Raw genomic sequence first — 14,946 nt, 5'->3', positions numbered from 1 at the left:
CTATTCTGCCTTTTTCTTCTTGGTCAGTGGCTTCAGAATACTTCATTAAATCCCATTTGTTGTTGTAGCTCTTGAGCGAAAGAAACAAGTTGAACATGATCTAGTTGGGGCCAAGCTGAAGACAAAATGCGATGCCTGACAATGGAAGAATTGCACTGAACTCAATTACCCAAATGACCTTAACTCTGGTTAAGTGTGAGAATCATGTGTAAGGAAACAAGACTTAAGGAGGTAAAAAGGTAACTGGAGCAGAAATTCCTCCTCCTGAACTGTGAGATAGTCACAGTATATATTGTGAAGAAATCAGCCATTTAGCCTCAATGGTCTAGGGCAGGATGCATGGTGTATTCAACTAACTGGACAAACAGCACAAAGCTTATAGAAAGAAAAACTGTACAGCACTGAAGTAGGCTATTCAGTCAATTATGACTGTGCTATCTAGATAACCAGATAAATGATACCCAGTGTTATGGACCAGGGCAGACGCTAACCTTTCCTTATGTGAAGTGGATATTCCAGGAGTAATGCAGCTGGTAAAACCACTCAGCTTTAAGCAAAACAGAATTTATTTAAACATTACAGTTGAAACACAAATAAAAGAAAACAGAATTTAGCATAACTTAACTGTTTGAAAACTCAACTGACCTGATAACCGCAACTTAACTAAGAAGCTGTTCAAATTCCCATAACAACACATAAATGCACCCCTAGGCTAGGCAAAATCAAACACTGGTTCTTACAGGCAGAAGAGATTTCAGAAAGAAAAGTCAGTCCAGAATCATTTGCTGAGGCTTGGAACCTTTCTCTCGACTGCAGCAGCTTCTTACAGTTACAACTAAAAGAAACTAGAAAAAAACCTGAACTGGGAGAACTGGCCACTCCCCTGCCATTGTTAACTTGGCTCTTTCCCAGGCATTTCTGTATTTACTACCTGTCTGAAAAATACAAAAGGACAAAATAACCTTGTTAAAGGGGCAGCATCATCACATTGGTGTAAAGCATTTGTATTCTATGCACTGACGTGGAATTCCAAAAATTTTAGTTTTCATAGTCTTGGACCGAGCAAAATAAGGATTGCTCTTGTAGAGTAAGAAAATCCACATGATTACTTACAGTGTGGAAACAGGCCCTTCGACCCAACAAGTCCACACCGCCCCGCCGAAGCGTAACCCACCCTTACCCCTACATCTACATCTACCCCTTACCTAACACTAGGGGCAATTTAGCATGGCCAATTCACCTGACCTGCACATCTTTGGAGTGTGGGAGGAAACCGGAGCACCCGGAGAAAACCCATGCAGACACGGGGAGAACGTGCAAACTCCACACAGTCAGTCGCCTGAGGCGGGAATTGAACCCGGGTCTCTGGCGCTGTGAGGCAGCAGTGCTAACTGCTGTGCCACCGTGCTGCCCACAAATTATACAGGTTTATAAAGAAGTCATGCATCAATGATAGAGCAGTATTTCCACATCTAAGCAATACAAGCACAGCTTCCACCACAACACAGAATCATACAAATTAGGACAAGAAGTAGGCCATTCAACCCCTCAAACTTCCTGCACAATTCAGTAAGGCATGGCTGATCTGTTTGCTTTGCAAATTCTGCATTCCTGTTTATCCCAATAACCCTTGACTCCCTTGACTAACAAGAATATATCTACCTCTGCAGTAGAAATATTTAATAACTCCTCAACCACGTTCTGAAGCAATGGGTTTCATAGTCACACAACCCTCTGAGAGAGTTGTCAGTGTGCCCTTAAACTGGTCTGGTAGGGGATCACTGTCTGATCAGTGGGGAAGCTGTCAATGTTGTCTACTAATAGATGATCGACTATGCCCACTCTTTAGTATCTTTTTATACTTTCTAAACCCTGATATAACTTTGAATAGAATGCTGTTTTGCCCAAAACTATTTTGTGACAACTTCCATGCGAACATTCAAAGGTCCCACAATGAGGAGAAAGTGAGGACTGCAGATGCTGGGAATCAGAGTCAAAGAGTGTGGCGCTGGAAAAGCACAGCTGGTCAGGCAGCAGCTGAGAAGCAGGAGAGTTGACGTTTCGAGCATAAGCTCTTCATCAGGAATGAGGATTCAGGTCCTCCAGTGAGACCTGTTTTCTTTTACCTTCTCTCTTCCATTACCACATAACACTGAAATTATGATCAACAGTTGTTTTGTACCGGTTTAATGGCTCAGAACAATTTGTACATTTGATTCATTCTTGTATTTTGTATGTATTCTGCCATCATTCATGCTGCAGGTATTATATTCTGTTTAAGTAATATTTCCCTGTAGTGCACTACCGTATCAAACAAAAAAGTCCTACACCTTTAAATGTTTCTCTATGCAAAGAGACATTTAATTCCCCTTAAGGAGTAGAAAATAAATAAATTTGATGATAGAATTTCTAAAAATTAATAAACAGCATTACATGAACATTTTGGAAGTTGAAGAGCCCCTGAATATACGATAACGATTAGCTCTCGCAGGCTATTTTCTGCAATAGAATTTTGCTTGAGGCTTATTTTTGTCAATTATTTTGCAAAAAAAGGACTGTCTTTATTGGATTGTTGATTTTGGCTGACTGCGAAAACAAATTGCTTCACACCAGCATTTTAATCACTGTTCATTCTAAGAACTCATCATATGTTTGAAGGCAAAATCAAAACACGACCACTTCTTCTCCTGGAGAAGGTAAAATATTCTCCTCCTCTCATGCTTGGATTGGTGCACACAGAAACCACAATGCTCCAGTCAGCATCTTCTCAGCCCTCTCCTGTGAATCAATGAACAGAGTAGAGGAGGAGGCGGAGAGTTCCAGATGAAGAGCAGGCAGTGCAATCAACAAGGCTTTTTCACTTACCTTAGGAGGAGTAGTGCTGCATTTTGTTTCTAGCATCACTCAAATTACAGGTGAATACAGTTCAGACTTTCAGCAATCCAAATGCGACAAGGGATGTCTTTTTCTGAAATCCAAGATGAATCTTCTGACTGATTAAATTTCGAACTTCAGCTTGTGTGGTAGCAAGGTTAAACAGGGAGAGGTCTTTTTGACCACCCAGAGCAGAAGAAAATCATCACCAGATATTTCTTAGTAGGGACAGCTCTGAATAACCGCCAAAACGCCTCGTGTCCTGTACCGCGCAAAGGGAGGGTCGACCAAGATGGTGAGGCAGGGGCCTGACACTGGAAATGCTGGGTTGCGGATGCAGAGATCTCCAAGCCGTGTGAGCCTATCTGCATCATTTGAAGCCTTAGCTGTATATTTTCCTTGTATGAATTCCTTTGATGAAGATGATGGAGGTAAGAAAATTTACAAAAATAACTCTGAGCCCACTGTACCTGTTGATTGACACTTAATACAAAATTAAGGTGAAGGTATGACTTCATTATCTTATAGATAAAATTCATATAACTGTTGTAAGTTTTAATAAAACTAAAGTTCCTTAGATACTCCATTGTCTATTTGTGGAATTTATCTTTTTATGTAGCAAAGGCATAAAAAAGCAATGAGTTCATCATTAAGTTCATATTCCTCACATTATTATGCTATTTTACCCTGGCTGATCATAACAGTTAATGACAGAAAATTTTAATTCAGCATGAAGCACTTTCTGCAAATAACTGTATTCTTTTCCATTTCGATGAAAATAATGATGGAGAACAAAGAGTACCAATCTTCTTCTCTTTAAGTGTGACAGTTCCACTTTCACTCCCTCTCGCTCCCCCCTTGCGCTCGCTCTCTCTCTCTCACTCACACACACACACACACACTCTCCCATTATGCCTTCAGTCTTTTTTAATGTATATCTCACTAAATATTGTATAAACTGCGTAAGTAAATGAAAAGACTTGTATTACAGATGAGTTTTTTTTAGATTAAAAAAATCACAAAAACTGTATGTGTTCTTTGTTCAAATGTAATAATGGCTTTTAAATGAAAAAGATAGATAGAGAAAGTTATAAGATCCCACCAGCCAATAACAAATGAAGAACATACTGACGGCACTTAGACACAATGAAACAATTTATCTATTTATTGTAGTGAGGTTGCTGAGCTATTCATGTTGTAAGTATCATTTGTCACAATAGAGATGTAAAGGGAACAAACCAAATTAAATAATTGATAACTACTTCAGTAATTCAGTTTTTGCAAGCATTCTCAAAAACAGAAGAAACAAAATATTCAATGTGATTTTTAAAACTACCTTTAGTCCAGTGTAAATAAAGAAGGAATCATGATTTAGGCTTTGAAACAATCAAACCTGTGTTCCTCTTTGCAGTTGCTATTCCTCATTATCTCAGTTAAGGTAACTCCCTTCTCCATGAACACTCAATATTTGCTCATTGTTAATGTTGATGATGTTCGTGGTTCTGTGGTTGAGGACTGAAGCTGGGTTTGCTCATTTTTCTTGGTGTATCTTACTTCCCCTATCTTTAATTTTACCTCATTTTTCTCAGTGTCAAAATGTGTTACTGCCACTCGGTTCATGAACAATCTTTCTTCACCATCATCTGCAGAACAACCTTAATCATTGTGTGATGATTCAAATGATCAACCAAAGTTTAAGGCACAATAATGATTATCCCTATATGACAAGATTAATGTTCTTGTTTTCAAGTGAAGTTTGCTTCTTTGGTTTACCTTTATATATATATGTATTGTTTCTTCTGTTAATTGATAATGTATGACCTTTTTGTTGGGTAAATGCTTTGCTTAACAGCCTCCACAAAGCACATGGACTGAGAAAATTGAGGCTTTCATGTCCCTTGGCTCAGTGAGAAGTTGCATACTGCTTAGCAACAAACCTGTCTCTTGCAAAAGGAATTCTGGGGATTTTGTAATAACCCACACGTGATGGAGTGAAAAGCTGAACGAAATGATGGCATTTATTTATTCAGAAATCGTGAATGAGTTATTTCAGAATCACCCAAGAACAAAACTGAAACATATTGTATTAATTTTATTTTATTAGATGCATTAATGTCTGAACATCTGTTCTTCTTGAAAGTCACAATTATTCAGTGTTTTACATTGCTGGTTTATTTGAATAGATGCAAATCCAAAGGCTAATGCTGAGAACTGTGTTAAATAATTCCAAATTTTATTGGACTTAAATATTGATAAAAACTACCCATATTGGTTAAAAAATTTGGGTTTAGATTTGATTTCATAGTGTTCAGCAAAATGGCTAATTGCTTCCTTCCATTTAATTTCATTGTGGCAGCCTAATCAACTTAGTAACTAATGTTTAATTACTGATTATCAGTATCCTCCAAACTTGATATTTATAATATTTTGAAAATCACAATGCTTCCCATATGAAGTTGTAAAATTGCATTAATGTATTTTAATATTCACATTTCATGTCATTTTTTAAAGCCGGATAATTATTCCAAGCATAACACTTCTGTTCAATTTTGATGCTATTTCTGTAAGGCCACTTCATCTGTGATTGGATAAGGCAAGATAAAAGCATAAAATAGCCTAGGCTGTTACCACAGCAACAGAAGTCAGCGAATTCATTGAGGAATAGCTGCAGTAATCTCCATTCAATCTTTCTCGTCACATTTTTCTGAGACCTATTTCTTTCTCTATTTTAATTTCATCATCACTACTTTCCATTGCCTTCAATTCAGATTATATTCCGAATGAAAACTGTGTTTTGCTCCCCATTTCTTCTTGTATTTCCTCACTTGATAAATCTAGGCAGCAAAGATTGATTCAAGCATCAACATTTCCCATTCTTCATTCCCTCAATGAGGGTGGTAACATTTATACTAAACTTCAGTTATATTAAACACCGTTTATTTAAACTTCAGTGCACTCTACTCCATGCTTTTGGAACACCGATAGGTTTACAAAAGGAATTCGATAAACAAGAAACCAAAAAATCTGTACCTAGGCCTCGGGTTTGAAGAGAGATATCTGAACATCTGTTCTTCTTGAAAGTCACAATTATTCGACATCGGAAGCTTTTCAAATTCTTAAACATCATAGTTGTTCATTTACTGTGCTCAGACCTCCAAAAGACATTTGACAAATTCTAAGATTATTTAAGCTTATATTTTAAAGACTCAATGTAAATTTCAGACCTGAATAAGGAATTAGGTGAAGGATGATAAACTAATGGTAATAGTGTTGAAGTTTGGGAGTAGAGGTGTTGAGGTGATATACAAATCAATACAACCTCTGTTTTGTTGGTTGCTGAAAAAAAATCTATGTTTCTAAATTACATTAAGATTTGGAAGCAGGAATCTAGAGAAAATGGGTCAAATTTGCAGAATATGCCATACTGGGGAGGAGTAATGGAATCTAAGCAATTACGTGAGAGAACTCAATGCACAAATGTACAGAACAATGGCAGAGTATATTACAGGGCAAAGGTGAGGACTGCAGATGCTGGAGATCAGTCAAGATTAGAGTGGTGATGGAAGAACACAGCAAGCCAGACAGCATCCGCGCAGCAGCAAAATCAACGTTTCAGGCAAAAGAGTATATTACAGTCAAGTGTAAAGTGTACACAGTGCACGTTGTGTGGGAAATGGCTGGCATATGTATGACAATTTGGAAATAGCAAAGAGTGACATTAAAAAAACTTAGAAGTCTTAGTTCAATCAGTTCATGTCATATCTAACTAATGCAGAACAAAGCCGATAGACAATTGAACTATATCGCTCGAACATTATAGTGCAAGACAGAGGTATGATGGTCTATTCAGGTCTAAGCAGTGAGCCACATTGGAGATACTGCAAAGAAAAGCCATAATACAAATCCTTAATGATAGGGATGTGAATCACAAAGAAAGGCTGGATGCAGTGGGTTTTTCATCCTTAAAACACACATCAGAGTGATAACCTTGAGTGGTGTAACACAGAAAAGGGTATGGGATAGGTAAATTTTAAAGAAACAGATTTGGAAAGTGCGCTGTGCATAATCCAATCAATTCCAAAGCTGAATTGTTCTAGCAAAGCTAAGTCTAAATGTGTCTCCTTCAGGCCCCTATGATAATAAGATTGGCCTCAAGTTAGTTTTCTAGTTGCTGGGATGCCTTGATATTAGCGATTTGGTAGCCATCAGTTAGAAAGCAAGGTGGAGCTAAATACATCCAGTTTTTACATATCCAAGACCTTCAATCTGAGAAAAAGAATCGAATGTTGGTAGGCCAACAGCAATTATCCCAGAGTAAACAGTGATTAATTCTTCCCCAGTTATAACTTTTATTACCAGAGAAAGCTATGGAGCAAAGGACGTAATTCCTGAAAAGCTATGGTTACATAAATTAGTAATTCAACACATGGGTGCCCAACTCTCACCAATCTAGCTTTCTGAACACTGCAGTCTGTGCTCTGGACACAGTGAGTTTACAATCTCCATGTTCTCTTGTTCATTTTATTAAATACTGAATTGATTCGGAAGTTTGTGTACGCAGAGATTTTATTTAATTAAGATGTATAATTCCCATGGTCTGGTTCTGTTGATCTATACATGACCTAAGATGAAATTTGAAATTTATAGTGTTTTAAAAGTTGCGATGGTGTCTGTGCAAGGAGCAGAATGAAAAATATTTACAATACATAATTTAATCTGGTGTACAATCATGTTTGCCTTTTGAAATGCATTATGGAAGGTAGTGAGCTGTGTTATTTTGAGACCTAAATCTTAATTGGAATGTTATCCCAGCATATTGTATAGATGTATGTGCTAACTACTGCTACCTTCTTGCATATGTTGGCTTTTGCTTGGGTCCTTGCTGTCATCAGTCAAAGCTACTGAAGGATGCCCACATGACCTCTTTGACAGAAAAGAGGCTCATCTCGATGAACAGTACATAGGATTACAACATATTATCTAGCAGCTAGCTGCATTAGATCTGAATGATTGTCCCTTGTGAGAAAACCACACTTAACGCAAGAAGTAGTCCACTAATATTAAGAACAATCACTGAAGCAGTGGATGCCTAATTGCCATACTAACACATTGTCTTCCATTTCTGGAAGCTACAATCTTGCACAGATCTCAGACCTGGGGAGCAGGAAAAAAGTTTGAAAGAACCATCACTTTGAAGGATGTGCACAGAATTCTAGTTGGCTCCTCCGAAGAACAGTCCTTTATTTCCTGATCGATAGAGCTTATTTTTTTAATTTATTCATTCATGGGATGGGGTTGGTTGACCAGTGTTTATTACCCATCCCTAGTTGTCGTTGAGAAGGTGGTGCTGAGCTGCCTTCTTGAACCATCGCAGTCCACCTGCAGTGGATTGACCCACAATGCCATGGGAGTGGGAATTCCAGGATATTGACCCAACAACACTGAAGGGTCAGGATGGTGGGTTGCTTGGAGAGGAGCTTGAAGGTGGCGGTGTTCCCATATATCTGCTGCTCTTGTCCTTCTAGATGGAAGTGGTTGTGGGATTGGAAGGTGCTGTTTGAGGATCTTTGTGAATTTCTGCAGTGCATCTTGTAGATGTACACACTGCTGCTACTGTGTGTTGTGGTGGAGGAAGTAGATGCCTGTGGATGTTGCGCTAATCAAGCAGGCTGCTTTGTCCGACATGGTATCAGGCTTCTTGAGTGTTGTTGGGGTTGCACTCATCCAGGCAAGTATGATATTTATTAACCCTTCCAGATAATAATTGTCTTTTCTGACAGATTTGTTAGGGTTGGATTTCCTATTCAATCTCACGTACTGAAGAAATTTTCAGCACATGAGAAGTACAGTTAAAATTGTGCTACCCATGAATTTGTCAAGGTTCCTGTGCACTATTCCCTACTGCAAACATATGCCTTTCCACCACGGTTCATGTACAGATTTAACCCTAGATTAAAAAGCTATTTATTGGCAAACTGCACATAGGATCTTCAGAAAGCAAACACTGTTCTTGCAAATTGATCATTGTCAAATCTAGGAGTTCAAGATAAGATAATAGCAAACTAAAGTATGTGAGGTTATTGCCATAATTATATTTAATCGAAAAAATGATGCTATATTGTAATGAGCTATAATAAACAGAACTCAGAAGTGAGTTGGTTCTAAGCAAACTAATTTAGCAGATGTTTTAGTGCTAATCTGTTGCTTATATTTAACATCTTTTTATATTGAAAAATACATAGCAATATAGAGAATATACAAAAATAAGACAGTAAGGGATCATTGAACCAGGACTGAACATGAACTGCTATTCAATTAGATTATGGTTAGTCTGTACCTCTGTTATCCTGCCTTAACTTCAAATTCCCATTACCCTTATCTAATAAATATGTTCTCAAGCTCAAGGAATTATAGAGTCATAGAGATGTACAGCATGGAAACAGACCCTTCAGTCCAACCCGTCCATGCCGACCAGACATCCCAACCGAATCTAGTCCCACCTGCCAATACTCTGCCCATATCCCTATTCATATACCCATCCAAATGCCTTTTAAATGTTGCAATTGTACCAGCCTCCACCACTTCCTCTGGCAGTTCATTCCATACGCGTACCACCTCTGCATGAAAAAGTTGCCCCTTAGATCCCTTTTATATCTTTCCCTCTCACCCTAAACCTATGCCCTTTAGTTCTGGACTCCCCCACCCGAGAGAAAAGACTTTGTATATTTATCCTATCCATGTCCCTCATAAGTTTGTAAACTTCTATAAGGTCACCCCTCAGTCTCCAACGCTCCAGGGAAAACAGCCCCAGCCTGTTCAGCCTCTCCCCATACCTCAAATCCTCCATCTCTGGCAACATCCTTGTAAATCTTTTCTGAACCATTTCAAGTTTCATAACATAATTCCGATAGGAAGGAGACCAAAATTGTACGCAATATTCCAACAGTGGCCTAACTATAGTCCTGTACAGCCGCAACATGACCTCCCATTTCCTGACCAATAAAAGAAAGCATACCAAATGCCTTCTTCACTACCCTATCTACCTGCGATTCCACTTTCAAAGAACTATGAACTGACACTCCAAGGTCTCTTTGTTCAGCAACGCTCTCTAGGACCTTACCATTAAGTGTATAAGTCCTGCTAAGATTTGCTTTCCCAAAATGCAACACCTCGCATTTATCTGAATTAACTCCACCTGCCACTTCTCGGCCCATTGGCCCATCTGATCAAGATCCTCTTGTAATCTGAGGTAACCTTCTTCGCTGTCCACCACACCTCCAATTTTGGTGTCATCTGCAAACTTACAAACTGTACCTCTTATGCTCGCATCCAAATCATTAATATAAATGACAAAAAGTAAAGGGCCCAGCACCGATCCTTGTGGCACTCCACTGTTCACAGGCCTCCAGTCTGAGAAACAACCCTCCACCACCACCCTCTGTCTTCTACCTTTAAGCCAATTCTGTATCCAAATGGCTAGTTCTCCCTTTATTCTATGAGATCTAACCTTGCTAATCAGTCTCCCATGGGGAACCTTGTCGAACGCCTTACTGATATAAATCACATCTGCCCTCATCAATCCTCTTTGTTACTTGTTCAAAAAAAACTCAATCAAGTTTGTGAGACATGATTTCCCACGTATAAAGCCATGTTGACTATCCCTAAGAAGTCCCTGCCTTTCCAAATACATGTGCATCCTGTCCCTCAGGATTCCATCCAACAGTTTGCCACCACTGACACCAGGCTCACTGGTCAATAGTTCCCTGGCTTGTCCTTACTACCTTTCTTAAACAGTGGCACCACATTAGCCAGTCATTGTTCATTGCTTTCTTGGTGAGCTCATTCCATGTTTTTCTTGTCATTTTGTCTGAAAGGGCAGGCCTGCCTCACTGCACTCTTAATTTTGTAGCTATGCGGTTTGTTAATCTCAGAACCATTGGTGACACTAGCTTCGGCTGCCAATAACCTGAGTTCTAGAATTCCCTCCTTAAACCTCTCTGCCTCCTGACCTCTTTTTCTTCTTTGTAATACACTCTTTAAGACCTACCTTTGATAAATCTCTTGATGGAGATTGGAAGCAAGGGCAGGTGGCTGTTCCAATCATTCCCAGAGAGGGGTAATCATCTCCCCTCCCATCAAATACCCAGCAGGAAAAGTGCTTCATTTTATAAGTTGGCAAGGCTGGCAGTCAGTGTTCTTGTCTTCAAGGAATGGAGTTAAATGCGATGGCCACAAACAGAGGTCCTGAAGTGTTCATCAATTGGACCACTTAAGGATGTCAATTGGTGGTGGGGTGGGAAGTCCAGAATATAATTTCTGTGCTGGTATAGCCCTCCAATGCCAACCCATCCAATTATCTATCTCTGCAGCCACCTTCCCTCCACTTCTTAGGATTCTGCCTGTGGAAAGAAAGTGTATTATGCCAATATTAATTTGGATTTTTAGGGCTTTGGTTATGCATGACTATCCTGAGGGCCCTGGACAGGGATTAGAGAGAAACTCCTTTCAGTGTTAGAAGGGTTGAGAACTGAACAACACCACTTTAAAGTTATTGGCAAAAGATGCAAAGCCAATATGATGAAAACTATTGTACAATGAGTTGTTAGATTCCTAAATACACAAGGAGCAGGAGAATCGATGTTTCGGGCATGAGCCCTTCTTCAGGAGGGGCTCCTGAAGAAGGGCTCATGCCCGAAACATCGATTCTCCTGCTGTTTGGATGCTGCCTGACCTGCTGCGCTTGTCCAGCAACACATTTTCAGCTCTGATCTCCAGCATCTGCAGTCCTCACTTTCTCCCAAATACACAACTCAGAGTGTGAGGGAGACACATTCAATCATGGTTTTCAAAACAGGTTTGGATAATTTGCTGAAGGAAAAATATTTTCAGGGTTATGGACTCTGAAGGACTCATCCCAAATCCCACATTTCCAAAGGATTCTTGCATTTATAGAGGCATATACGTAGGAGAATGAGGTTAAAAATCACACAACACCAGATTATAGTCCAATAGGTTTATTTGAAAGTACTAGCTTTCAGAGCATTGCTCCATAATCAGGTAACCAGTGGGGCAGGATCATAAGACACAGAATTTAGAGCAGCAGATCACAGCATCATGCAACTGATATGATATATTGAACAAACCTAGACTGCTGTTAAGTCTTTCATCTTTTAGAATGGGTTGCAGGTTTCAATTCATTAATATGTAAATCCCAGAACTTCTTTTAAGTCGCATTCTCATGGTAACTTAAGGTTTTAGAAAGAAAAGTGGCATCTCAGCTCAGACAATGTATTAAAGGTATGAGGTTAGAGTCTGTCTGGATCCTAATCTTGACTCAGACTGGTTCTGTTTCCAAAGTAAGAATTTATAAAATGTTACATGGGTTAACTGCCTGCAGGTTGTGTGCTTTTCGAACAAAATAGAATGTACCCGCAAATACAATTCTGCAAATGCAAATTCAATCCATAGACCTACATGTGTGTGTGTATGCATTTAAGGGAGGTAGAGAGTGAGTGATTGTGTGCATGTGAGTGCACGAGAGAGTGTGCATTTGCGTGTATGTAGGCTTGGTAGACTAAGTGCGTGAATGTGATGGAGTATAAGCCTGTGAAAGGGTGTGCGCATGGGTGTGAATGTGGGAAGGTGTATGTGTATCTATCTGAGAGAAAGCATGTGAATGAGAGAGGATCTGTGTGAATGTGAAAGTGTGTTAGAGTTTGTGTGTATGTGTGCTAATGTGTGAGAGTGTATAGTGTAGTGGGGTTACTCTAATGTGACATGAACCCCAGGTTCCAGTTGACCATCCTCATGAGTACCGAACTTGGCTGTCAGCCTCTGCTCGGCCACTCTGCATTGTTACATGTACCGAAGTCTGCCTTGGAGGATGGTCACCCGAAGCTCCAAGACTGAATGTCTCCGACCACTGAAGTGTTCCCCGACTGGGAGGGAGCATCCTTGTCTGGCAGTTATGGCATGTTGTCCATTCTTCAGTTGTTGTGGATTCTGCTTGGTCTCACCAATGTACCATGTCTCGGGGCATCGTTGCCTGCAGCATAAAATATAGACAGTGTTGGCCAAGTCACATGAGTACTCTGGTGTCAGCACGTGTAATGGTGGTATCCACCTCGACACTCTGACTCATCTTACAACGGTTGCCATGACAAGGTTATACAGTGTTGTGGTCGATGTTGTCCTGAAGACTGGGCAGCTCACTATGAACCATGATCTAATTAAGGTTTTGTGTTTGGTAAAGGCGAGTAATGGAGGCGTAGGGAAGGTCTTGGCAAGATGCTCAGGCTGCGAAGAACATGGCGTAGTTTCTTCACTCCGGGAATTACCGGACAATGAACGGCACCCTATCGGTTGCATCCAGTGCCTGTCTCCTGAGGAGGTCACTCCGGTTTCTCACTGTGGCAAGTCAGACATGGCAATCAATGAGTTGAGCATCGTATCTTGTTCTTGTGAGTGCATCCTTCAGCACCTTCAGGTGTTCATCACGTTCCTCCTCATCTGAATGGATGCTCTGTGTGTATGTGTAGGATTTGTCCGTAGGGGTTGGCTGTTTTAATATGTTTATGGTGGAAGCTAGAGAAGTGTAGCATCATGAAGTTATACGTGGGTTTGAGGTGCTCTTTCTTGATAGAGATATGTGTGTCCAAGAATCAGACCGATACTAAAGAGTAAGGTAAAACTGGATTAGTGGTGCTGGAAGAGCACTGCAGTTTTATTCCTGATGAAGGGCTTTTGCCCGAAACGTCGATTTCGCTGCTCGTTGGATGCTGCCTGAACTGCTGTGCTCTTCCAGCACCACTAATCCGATACTAAAGAGTAGTCCATGGTAAGTCTGATGGTAGGATGAAACTTGTTGATATCACTGTGTAGTTGTTTCAGTGACTCCTCACTGTGGGTCCAGAGGAAGAAAATGTCGTCAATTTTTCTAGTGTATAGTGCTGGTTGGAGGTCCTGTGCAGCAAAGAAGTCTTGTTTGAACTTGTGCATAAACATGTTGCCATGTTGGGTGCAAGTTTGATCCCCATGGCTGTTCCATCTGTCTGGATGAAGAACTGTTGTCACAAGTGAAAACATTGTGATTGAGGATGAAGTAGATGAGTTGTAGGATGGTGCTTGGAGATTGGCAGTTGTTGGTATTGAGTACTGAGGCTGTCACAGCGTTGCCGTCATCATGGGTGTAAAATACTGGTGTAGAATGCCAAAACATCCATTGTGACGAGTAATGTTCCTGGTCCAAGTAGTCCGTTGGTGCTGAGTTTCTATAAGAAATCTGTAGTGTCATGGCAGAAGCTGGGGGTGCCCTGTACAATGGGTTTCAAGATGCCCTCGACATAGCCAGAGAGGTTGTCTCACAGGGTTCCTTTGCCTGACATGATGTGTTGGCTTTATGTATCTTCGGAAGACAATAGAATTCTCCTCTGTAAGAAGTACGTTGGATGAGAGTGCATAGGGTACTCTGAAGGACTGGATCAAAAGTCTTGATCAATCTATTAAGTTTATGGGTGTGTTCCTTGGTCGGATCAGTTGGTAGTTGCCTGTAGTGTTCCTGGTTGTTCAGTTGTTGATACACTTCCTTGCAGTAGTCCTTCTATTCTGAATGACGATGACTCCTCGTTTATCTGCTGGTTTAATGACAATGTTACAATTGGTTTTGAGAGCATAGATGGCATTGTGTTGTGATTGGGAGATGTTTTGCTTTATCTTGTGGGAGCTGCTGATGAATCTGGCATTTACACACCTCCTGAAAGTTTGAGCATACGTGTCAAGCCCAGGACAGTGGCCCACTGGAGGGGTCCAAATCGACTCCTTTGATGCTCCACTATGATCTCTCTGATTACTGTTCCGATTAATTGGTTGTCTCGTTGGGATTGCTGCTGACATCTTGGAAGAATTTCCAGAGTTTCATCCATGTCAGCTGCCAGACCAATGGGGTCCATTTTGGTGGTGGGCTGATATTGAGCCCTCAGCTGAGAACTTCAATCTCTTCTGGCTGAAGGGTGTGGTCCGATAGGTTGACGATTGATTTCTCCGTGGTGATAACATTTTCAACTGTGGTGCGAA

At 40.4% G+C, this 14,946-nt stretch overlaps 1 protein-coding gene across 10 annotated transcripts in view; it reads left to right on the top strand.

The window, feature by feature from the left end:
* rims2a (regulating synaptic membrane exocytosis 2a) overlaps positions 1 to 14,946 on the top strand; it is a 1,169,411-nt gene that overhangs the window by 1,116,072 nt on the left and 38,393 nt on the right. Inside the window, exon 1 of one of the 10 annotated variants that reach the window (XM_072570617.1) lies at positions 2,809 to 3,305. The exons of the other annotated variants lie outside the window; for them this stretch is intronic. Coding sequence (XP_072426718.1) covers positions 3,167 to 3,305 — 139 coding nt within the window. The 5' untranslated portion in view covers positions 2,809 to 3,166. Of the gene's footprint in view, positions 1 to 2,808; positions 3,306 to 14,946 lie in introns of those variants that run through there. 10 annotated transcript variants of the gene reach the window in all.

This window comes from Chiloscyllium punctatum, chromosome 5 (assembly GCF_047496795.1).
Source record: "Chiloscyllium punctatum isolate Juve2018m chromosome 5, sChiPun1.3, whole genome shotgun sequence".
NCBI classification, from domain to species: domain Eukaryota; kingdom Metazoa; phylum Chordata; class Chondrichthyes; order Orectolobiformes; family Hemiscylliidae; genus Chiloscyllium; species Chiloscyllium punctatum.
The sequence above is the reverse complement of the archived record's forward strand: the minus strand, read 5'-3'. Positions and strand labels throughout refer to the sequence as shown.